This window comes from Polyodon spathula, chromosome 3, assembly GCF_017654505.1.
Source record: "Polyodon spathula isolate WHYD16114869_AA chromosome 3, ASM1765450v1, whole genome shotgun sequence".
NCBI lineage: Eukaryota > Metazoa > Chordata > Actinopteri > Acipenseriformes > Polyodontidae > Polyodon > Polyodon spathula.
This window is the reverse complement of record NC_054536.1, coordinates 15,092,171-15,103,208: the sequence shown is the minus strand read 5'-3', so window position 1 is coordinate 15,103,208 and position 11,038 is coordinate 15,092,171. Positions and strand designations below refer to the sequence as shown.

The following is an 11,038-nucleotide window of genomic DNA, read 5'->3' as shown; positions in this document are numbered from 1 at the left end:
AGACTTCAGGTCTAAAAACAAAACCAAAAAAAAGGACAAAAGCGAGTCAAGTATTAATTAATATGTTAACTCGCTTGTGTTTTCATCTAAAAAACAAAAAACAAACAAACAAAAAAAAAAAAACAAAGACAAGTTTTGAACTACATAAAACCGACTAAACTTTGAGCAATTCGGCAAAATACACAAGCAATGCCGTGCCAAATTTAGAAAAACGGTCAAACACCCCCCGGCTGCCATAAGATTTTTTTTTTTTTTTTTTTGGCAGGGTAGATCCACTGAGATGCAGGGAGAATTTAAATTGTTTTCTGAGAATTGTCAGTGTATGAGGGATAATTTTACCAAGACGTGGCAGATCTACCGGGATGTATAAAGCGGTACCTTATCATTTATTTGTATTTATTATACTATTTCATTTCTTATGTGTTGTATGTGCTCGGTTTAGTGTTTATCAGGTTTACATACATGTCAGCATTGAGTTTTAAAAATAAGAGCGCTTTTGTAAAAAAAGCTTAGTGCCCTGAATTGAAGTGAATACCTACATAAGACAAAGGCATACAACTGTTCCACTTTATTACTTGATAGAATGATAGACTGTGATACGGTGCTCCTTCTAATTGCTTTTAAAAAGGAAAACTATCAAAACAGAAAAAAAAACAAAAAACAAAAAAAAAAACATGACATGCTTGACAATGCAATGCTCTCTGGGCAGGTAGCTGATTTGGCAGCAGCCAAACAGGTCTATTGTATTCGATTTTGCACGACAGGAAAGCACACAGTTGGCGTTGTTACTTTCATCAGACAACAAACCTAAAGTCTAAGTTTGGTATTGCACATTGACCTCATCATCGAAGAAAGAGCTATGGCACCTACTTTATAACAAGAAAAAACTCATCTAAATTAAATAAGTCCATCATAAAAATAATTTATTAAAAAATACAAAACAACCTGGTATTGCAACGTTAGTCATTACTCTGCTGTATATAAACACATGTTACCAATCAAACTGAATTCATAAAGCAATGTTGATGCTGAAATTGTCATAGAAACGCCTTTCACTATTGGTGTGACCTGCAGTCTTTCTTGCAGTCTACTTTGCGATTTGTGAGTCTGGGAACATTCACTACATATTTGCCGAACTTGTCACAACATGCAAAGGTCTCTGCGTGTGTAACTGTCTTGATTTCTGTTTTTTTGCTTTGGCAAGAAATATGTTATTAATCGAATCGCTGGTTTTCTGAGTGTCACTGGGTTTTGGCGGGTATTTTTGTGATGTAGGCTACCACAAACGTAATTCCTGCTCCGTCCCACCGTTAAAACCAGTCCTGCATAGTTTACAGAAAGTATACCATTGACTCTATGGGAATATATTGTTGCCAAAGAAGCTTGACATTTCATAAACATTTTATTTTTTATTTTTATTTTATTATATATTTATGTATTTATTTTACCTGGAAGGCTTATCGCACGCGGTATCTATACAGCAACACAGAAGAATGAAAACCCATAATACTGTACATTTCCCATAAAGTTGTGCCCTGCACACAGTCATAATGTTGTACCACTATTGTTGTGCACTACACATTTTTAATAAATAATAATAATAATAATAATAATAATAATAATAATAATAATAATAATAATAAACTGCCAGTATACAGTAAATCTAGTCTGCCTGGAGTCACTGCTGAGTAGATAAGAAAATAATGTTATACGGTGATGCTGCACACAGGTTCCACTGATATGGTTCAGTCAAGAAATATTAGTGAAATGTTAAAGGTAATACAATCATCTTAGATCCACCATTTAACAACCATGTTGGAAAACTTCCCGTTACAAAATGACAGTAGTAAAATACACGAATTAATTATAATTTACGTTACATTATTCGTAAACAGTAAGTTGTATCAGTTACATCTAAGAATATTTACAGATCACGGGTATTACAACAGAAAATACATTCATTAACAGTCTCCCTAATTGTAACAGTGAAATTAAAGCATGTGATCTTGATTGGTCATTTATAAAGAGGATTTCTTTTCATCTTTTTGTGATTACATTTTTCAATGTTGTATTCAAAAACATTGCTTAGTTTTCTTTTTTTTTTGTTCATCAGTTTGCACGCTGCCTCCAAACTCGAATTAGGAGTGAATTTTGGCTTCTGACTTTTTTGATAAAATATTGTTAAAGGTTATGCGCTCTGTTTCGGACACTGCGTCTTTAAACACAGTAATTTTTTAATTAATAGCGACCAGCTGTTTTCTATAAAAAGAGCTTAGACCGCCGGTGGCAGAGAGACGTATAGTACTCTCCATGTTAGGTGCACTGTTTGATGTCCTCCACTGAATTTAATAATCACTTTCACGTTTGAGGTGTGTAAGTATTTTATTTCTGTTTACCACTCTGCGTATGTTTAGTAAACGTGACTCCCCAGAGCTAGGAGTTAATTTGCTTTAGGTTACTAAGGCCTAAACTAAAACAATGTAATCCTACCTGTAACCTAGTTTATGATACTACTACTACTGCATTGCGGTTATACAATAATCAATCGTGACCCTAAATAAACAAATAAGTATATGTATTCCATTATTTATTTGCATAGTATGACCCGGATTATACTTGTTTGTACGTGTTTTCCTAAACATGCACAAGGTTAACGTAAATGTGACCTTTTGTTCGTCCGTTCATTAGTTGCTTGAATTTGTTCTTTCTGTGTTCCTAGAGGTCGTGGCAGATATACACGCAAAGTAAGCGCATTATATTTTGTGCGAGTACAGTTCTGAAAGAAAATGCACGATAAACTACGTACAGAACAGCAGTTCTTTTGAAGTTCTTATAGGTGGCTTTGTTTTTAGTTCAGTTGTAATGCCAGTGCTCAACCCCGTACAAATAAAAAAAATGTTTATCTATGAAGATTTAGTTTCGGTTTCTCTTGCTGAGAAATTAAACTAGTGAGGGGAACAAAATAACGAGTAGGATATGAGTTTTTACAGAAATTAAGCTGATCTTCCGAGGTAAGTTTGGTGCAGAAAAACATCTACGCCACACTTGGACTGAACTGCGACACCAAAATTGTCCCGCCCCTTAACAACCAATACATACTCCTGATTCGCTCTTCAGTACTCTCCTGACCTTTCAACTCCCACCTAATAGGCTCTCGGTAACTGTCGCATATAATGTACTGTAGTCGAAGTAGGTTAGCCACGCACGCCGCTACAGACAGGTAGGCTACCGTATTACAGAAAGTAAGCAACCGTGATACTTCGAATGTCATGAATCATGTAAGAAAATATTGCAGCCTTTGAAAATCGTAGTATTAATAAAGGTCGCCCTCATAACGGCCACCCTTTTAAGCGCCGCAGTTATTTTGATCAATTTAAAATAAGCGCCGAGGCGCCAGATTGAAGTAATACGGTACTTGTAGAATCATAATGTCTGCGTGGTTGTTAAATTACTGTTCTCTTTCAGCATTTTGTTATATACTGTATCCTGTGCTGTTTTGTCTTGTGTCTCGCTTGGTTGGAGAAAACTAACAAACGGAACATGGAAGGTATGTTATGTTGGTTTCCATTTGTAATATTTTGTAGCCAGATGTTGTATTAAAACTAGTTTTATAAATTCCTACAGCGTTTTCATGTTGCTAGAGTAGCGGTCACTGATACATTTATTGGAATGCTCTTTCCCCAGTTCAACTCTTGTAGATTTAAGTGGATTAGGTTTAAATCTGTTATTGGTAGTAAATGATCCATGTTAAGTCAACAAATGTAGCATTCACTTTTTTTTATTAACCCATATACCACACTTGAAATTGGGTTTTTGTAGACTTTCAACACTATATAATGTGGTTCTGTTCCACCCTGAATTTCGTGCGCACTTCATGAATTCCCTCTTCTGGGTTGGTTGCACGATGGACTTTTTTTTTTAAATCGCAATTTCAGTGGACAATATGCAGTATTAAGGTATGCCTTGAGTCTCATTTTAGTTTGCAGAGTTTATTCTTACAATATGACTCTTGTATATTGTTTAGAATAAGACTAAATTGACCAAAAATAAATTGGTGCATATAATTGGGCATCTGATACATGAATAAAAATCCTACAATACTGTTCTATGAATATTTTCTTGTAATCAAGAGTATCAATATGCCCAGGAAAATTGTTGGCTATATTGGGGGTTGTAATGTATTGATGTAGTTGTGCACTTGGTCCTGAGGCCATGTGATACTGCTTTGGTGAACTTCAGTCAAAATGCCATGATGCACACATTGGGTGCTGTAGATTGCCTTGCCCTGTTGATTTGTAGCTGTGGTTTAAGTAATGAAATCAACGCAACTGTGCCAGCCTTCAAACTGGAACATATCGAACATTTGTGTTTGTAAACGTGGATAATGTTCTTGGAGCAAACTTATGAATTTCTAAAAGATTGCACAGTATGAAAAGTACCAAATTCTGTAATTTTGTAGAATGTGTACGAAAAAAATTGGAGGCTTCAAATTTGAAATGGCCACCATCAAGCTAGCCATCTAGAGAATGGGTCACAGATAGTTCAAGGTAATTTTTAAATTGTGTCTTTGTATGTTTTAACTTGGAATTCTGGAGACTTGTGTAAATGCCCTTATTGTTACTCTTTGCCAAAGTATATATAGAATGATGTAGAACTAACCTGCATTTTCCTTGTAGAAATGAATACTCCACATTCAATGGGAAGTGGACAACAGCATCAGCATCCAATGAACCACACTAGGCCATTTTTCTATGTACAACCACCTTCTCAACCTTATTTCTTATACCAATGGCACATAAACAATTCCTACAGTCACTATGGCTTTCCTGGGTCAGGTATGAATACATTGTATGTGTTGATTATCAAGGTGTTTGGTAACTATGGTCCTTAAGTAACCGTCTGCTGTCTTTTTTTAGGTTTATCCTATGGACGGCCTTATTTGCCACCTTATCCGTACATGCAATATCCAGGATATGTTGTCCCACAGGCACCAATGCAGCCAATGGACTATAGAAGAATGTTTAATCCCCACTTTCCATCCACTGGGACTTCCGATCTACGATATAGATGCCACCAGACACACATGCGACGGGAAACTGCTTGCTCTGAGGTTCAGACTGAACCCAGTGAAGCAGTAGAGCAGTTAATGAAATGTTTTGGCAAAATGGAGACTTGTGATCCAGGTAATAAAGAATTGGATTCAGGCATGGTCTCCCAAAGTTCTGGAACATGTTTGTCATCTGATGAGCAGAAGCAGTTTTCTCTGTGTGGGCACACGGGTCTGCTACAGAGGAGTGTCCCTTTGAGGAAAAAATCTGAAGAGAAGCCACCATCCCATAAGCTTTTCAATGAATCCACTTCTGCTGAATTAAGGCAGGACAGACTGGATGCCCTGGCTCATCGTGAAGAGTGGTCTGTTAGTTCATGTGAAGGTGTTCTACCACTTGATAGCTCTTCTGTTCATGAAGACAATGTCCTACAAAATGTATATTCAGAAGAACATGAGGAACAATGTGTACCAACGTTCCCTGACACAAACTGCCTTTCCAAAGTGGAAGCTGACAATGGTTCCGTCCATTCAAATTGGGAAAACACATTTGCTCATGATAGCAAAAGCCAACCTGAAAAAGTGATAAGGAAGGGCCACCTCCAAGGTGTTGAGCAGAACTGTGACATAGCCTCGACACCAACTAGTGATTCTTTGTGGACTGTTGAGCCATTGACTTCTTGCCTGCCTTTTGCCAGTTGTCTTGTTTATGAAGGTGTTGAGCAAGATGGCAAAAGTGGGTTCAAAAAGTCCATTCCGCTTCTGAAAAGTCCAGAAAAGAAAGCAGGAGACCATGAAATTGCAGAAAAGCATTTGCCCAGCAGTGAGGATTTGAAGTTCAGAATCATGAAACTGCCTTTTTACACCCAAGAAGAGCTGCAAAAAGACAATCCCCTGTGGTCTGTGGATTCGCTTAACTCTCTTGTCCCCCCTGCAAGTTGGTTGTCTACAATTGGGAATGCATATTACAGCTACTATCCACAGGCTGCACAAGAAAGGCAGAGTGTCCTCAGTGCATCTCTGGATGAGCTTTCCTCGAGGGATGAGATGTTCTCAACAGATATGGAAGATATTGATATAATACCTACTCATGTTTACAAAGGAGAGAGAGTTGATCATGACACAAAGATGCAGGAGCATGCTGACAGTGAAGACTACCACAATTGTTCCTTGAATGAGGAGTGCCCAGTTTGTCCTAAAAAGAAAATGTGTGCAACCTGTGGATCTTGTTTATCCAACGAAGTGGTTAAAACCAAAGTTGCGGTGCCTGGCCTTGATGACAATGAAGAGGAGGAGGAGGATGATGAGGTTATTGAGGATGAAGATGCTTCAGAAATACCAAAGAGTCATGAGCCCTTGAAAGCTGCCAGTTTAAAAAAGATACCCCCTCCAAAAAGACCCTCTCAGCCTTGTTCTGCTGCAGTACAGTTTCCAAAGCAAAAATCTAAAAAAGGCTGTTGTGAAGAAACTGAGGGCTCTGCTTGTCATGAGGAGCACGGACTGGGCTGTTCTGATGTAGATGAGGAACAAAAGACAATGGCCAAGGCAGAGAAGTTTAAAGGTCAAGAACAAAGAAACGTTTCACAGAAACAAATGGGTAAGTGTTGCAAATTATAGATTGATCTATGCATACTCCCACTGCCTGTCTTGTGCATTTAGTAGCTTGCATCCCAGTCTTCCATTTTGTGTCTTGTGTAAATTGAAATAGGTAGGTGCAAAATTGAAATCAGAAATGGTGTCAATTCGAATTAACATGTAATTGGCAATTTTGGCATTGGATTCTGATGTTTCTGGACAAATTCAGCCTTGTAGAACTACACTGAACAAATAAATGCAAAATGTAGAGTGTTGGTCCCATGTTTTGAGCTGAAAAATCCCAGAAACTTTCCATATGCACAAAAAGCTTTTCTCATTTTGTGCATGTTTGTTTACATCCCTGTTAATGAACATTTCTCCTTTGCCAAGGTATCCACCTGACAGGTGATTAAACAGCATGATCATTACACAGGTGCACCTTGTGCTAGGGACAATAAAAGGCCACTCCCTAAAATGTGTAATTTTATCACACAACACAATGCCACATGTCTTAAGTTTTTAAGGGAGTGTGCAGTTGGCATGTTGACTGCAGGAATGTTCACCAGAGCTGTTGCCAAGGAATTGAATGTTCATTTCTCTACCATAAGCTGCCTCAAATGTAGTTTTGGAGAATTTGGCAATACTTCCAACCGTAGACGCCTTGTAACCACACAAGCCCAGGACCTCCACATCCGGCTTCTTCACCTGCGGGATCGTCTGCGACCAGCCTCCTGGACAGTTGATGAAACTGGGTTTGCACAACAGAATAACTTCTGCACAAACTGTCAAACCGTCTCATGGAAGCTCATCTCTGTGCTCGTCATCCTCACCAAGGTCTTGACCCGACTGCAGTTCAGTGTCGTAACCGACTTCAGTGGGCAAATGCTCACCTTCGATGGCTACTGGCATGCTGGAGAAGTGTGCTGTTCATGGATGAATCCCGGTTTCAACTGTACCCGGCAGATGGCAGACTGCGTGTATGACGTAGTGTGGGTGAGCGGTTTGCTGATGTCAACGTTGTGAACAGAGTGCCCCATGGTGGCGGTGAGTTATGGTATGGGCAGGCATAAGCTACGGACAACAAACGCAAGTAAATTTTATCTGTCAATTTTGAATGCACAGAGATACCATCCTGAGGCCCATTGTTGTGGCATTCATCCGCCGCCATCGCCTCCTGTTTCGGCATGATAATGCACAGCCCTATGTCTCAAGGATCTGTACACTATTCCTGGAAGCTGAAAATGTCCAAGTTCTTCCATGGCCTGCATACTCTCCAGACATGTCACCCATTGAGTATGTTTGGGATGCTCTGGATATATCCAGCAACTTCGTGCAGCCATTGAAGAGGAGTGGGACAACAGGCCACAATCAACAGCCTGATCAACTCTATGCGAAGGAGATGTGTCGTGCTGAATGAGGCAAATGGTGGTCACACCAGATACTGACTGGTTTTCGGAACCACGCCCTTACCTTTTTTAAAAAAAAAAAAAAAAAAGGTATGTGACCAACAGATGCATATCTGTATTCCCAGTCATGTGAAATCTATAGATGAGGGCCTAATGAATTTATTTCAATTGACGGATTTCCTTACATGAACTGTAACTCTGTAAAATCTTAATTGTTACATGTTGTGTTTTTGTTCAGTGTAGATTACATGGGGAACATTTAAACCAATGTATCACTGAACATTTGTTTGGAATTTCCTATTTTTTTTGCAAATAAAGGGGTGTAATCTACACATGGCGTTGGCTCCAAATGCAGGTGTTAATATTAATTAAAGCAGATTATAAGGTTATTGATTCATTTTATAATCAATTAAGGAACAATCTCCCTTTTTATTTTTTGTATGATAGCCTGGCATGGGTTATTAGTTCATAGGGGTTTTCTTTTGTGTACAGTGAGACTGTGTCGTGAAGGCACAGCGACCACATCTGACCAGGAGAGTTGGGAGAGTTATGGAGCCAGACCAAGGAATAAGCCTTTGAAACCGTATCCACAACCGAGGGGAAGAGGCCAAGGTAAGGCTTTGTGGGGATGTCTTTTTCCCTGGAGTAACTGAAGTTGGCTTTCTGTGAACTGTTACAGAAAGGATAATTTTTGTTATCTCTCTGTACTGGTAGGATGGGGGTTGTGGCAGGAGAATTAAGTGATCTGCAGTGTAAATTTCCTTTTTCATGCATGATTCTTTCCAGAAAGACCTCACAGAAAGAGGCCGCCTTGCAAGACAGTTGTGTACCAGAGGTCCAGGAGAAATGAATATGATGAGAATGAAGAGGGGGAGTTTCCAAGAAATCAAAGGGGCAGAGGTTAGTAGTAATCCTTCATGGCTGAATAAATACTTGGACCCATTGACTACATTGCCTTTTAAAAGTTGATCTGTGTTTGCTTGCCAAGGTGTGACCTAATGGTTTGCATTATCTATTGTAAAGTTAAATGGGAATATATGCAAACTGCACGTCTGTGGCTTCTTGGAATAAAATAATCCTACCTTCCCAATCCATCGGGGTGTAACCACTAACCTGCTCCCCTGCAAATAGTGTAGTAGACATAGAAAAAATGTGCTAATTAATGTGTGGTGGTCCCCCCCAAACCAAATGTCACTCAACCTTTTTGTAATCCTATATTCTCTTTTAGGATATGGCAAGAGGAGGGGCACAAGATACTGAAGTTTCGCACTGCAGGACTTAACACAAAGAATATACACGGAGCACAGTATATTAAAACATTAACGAACGCGTGTTTTTGCATTTTGAATTGTTCTATTAGACAGCAGAGAACAACTTGCTGCAAGGACAAAAAAGAGCTGTTTGCACCGATCAGTATTGCCAAGCTCATTTCTGTTTAGCAGCCTTCTCATAGAGCACTTAAAGTGATCTGTTCCATCTCCATGGTTATGTACACCTGCTGTGACAGTTCTCCAGGAGGGGGGAGATCCCTGCATTTATAGTATTGAAGTCTCCACTTTTTTTTATTTTATTTTTTTTTGAGACTTGTAGTAACCCTGTTCTCCCTCCTTCTGCATGAATTGGACAGTCTGCTCCTTTGAATGGCTTGCACAAGTGTTTTGGGCAGTGGAAATACAGTGAGAGATTAAAATTTCAGAAGTGAATTTGTCATTTAAACTGACTAAACAATATTCTGTTCATTTGTTATGGTGCAGGTATTGAGCATTGAAATGTACACTTCTGTACTGCACAGTGTTCTGTCATTAAATGGTTGCATTGCACTTTAGTCTTGTGAATTTATTTTGTCTTGCTGGTATGTCAATATTCCATGATTCCTGTGTTTACAAAACGGTAAATGAAAAGTTTAATTTGTATATTGCCTGTGCAATGTGGTGTGGTCCTATGTGTTTCCAGTCCTCTTATGGTCTTTCAAAATGTAATTTATCCTTACTCTGAATTGCATTATACTAAACTTTTTTTTTTTTTTTTTTTTAATTCAAATATAAATGAACAGTTAGGGGTGTGTGGTTTTTTTTTTTTCTCTCGCGCCCCTCCCAATATATTCCCTCTTTTGCACAATTAAGTAAAAATTCAAGGTATCCGCCGCACTCGCGTTTTGAAGAAATTAGATTTTAGCATTGGCAGAAATACTCAAGCTGTGTGTGTGTGTGTGTGCGCAAATATAGTTGGTCCTCAATTTTTGTGTAAGATTGCTGATTTATACATTGGATTATACCCAAATACTGTTAGTCATTACTCCAGGGCTTGCAACCAGAAGGTCACTGGCCCAAATCCTATCTCTCACTGTGTGATCCTGAGCAAGTCGCTTAACCTTCGTCTGCTCTGTCCTACGGATGAGATGTTAAATCAACATCCTGTTAGAAGTGACTCTGCATGTAATGCACAGTTCACAGCCTACCTCTAAACTGCTCTGTGATGCTGGTCCACTATGAAAGGTGCTTTATAAAAATAAAGGTTACATTCTTTGAAGAAGGTTTATGAACATTCTTGTTGAGAGGGACAGACAGATGGGATTAGTGCATAAGGTTCTATGTCTTAAGTATGCACCTTGATGAGAAAATATTACAAAGTAATTGGAATCTTGACCACAGCAGTGCTCTCTACAGTAGTTGCTTCACCAATGGACATTTAGCAGCATTATGAATAATATTCTCCTTTTCAACAGATTAATTCCTTACTAACATCTTAATGGAAAAGGCCAAATGGAAGAAAGTATCAGCACTTTTCTTGGTTATGAAACATCTATATTGATACTTTATCTGTAGGAATAAAAGAGAAAGGCATACATTTAAGAAATCTTCTCAACACATTTTTGTCAAAGCCTTTTTTGATATACTGAGAAAGACATTCAAAATCTGCTCCCCAGGGAAAGGGTTTACCAAATTACCCTTTCCATAACAATTTACACGTAGCTAGAAATTTAAACCACTGTCAGCAGGTGCTAAGTATA

The 11,038-nt window shown here is 38.7% G+C and overlaps 1 protein-coding gene across 1 annotated transcript; it reads left to right on the top strand.

Moving 5' to 3' along the window:
* Positions 1 to 338: 338 nt before the first annotated feature.
* Positions 339 to 9,812, top strand: LOC121312751 (bucky ball-like). Its single transcript, XM_041244481.1, has 7 exons — positions 339 to 374; positions 3,466 to 3,547; positions 4,677 to 4,835; positions 4,917 to 6,644; positions 8,521 to 8,640; positions 8,815 to 8,928; positions 9,257 to 9,812. Exons 1-7 carry the CDS (start codon positions 363 to 365, stop codon positions 9,286 to 9,288), a joined length of 2,247 nt encoding a protein of 748 aa, XP_041100415.1. The 5' UTR covers positions 339 to 362; the 3' UTR covers positions 9,289 to 9,812.
* The last annotated feature ends 1,226 nt before the right edge of the window (positions 9,813 to 11,038 follow it).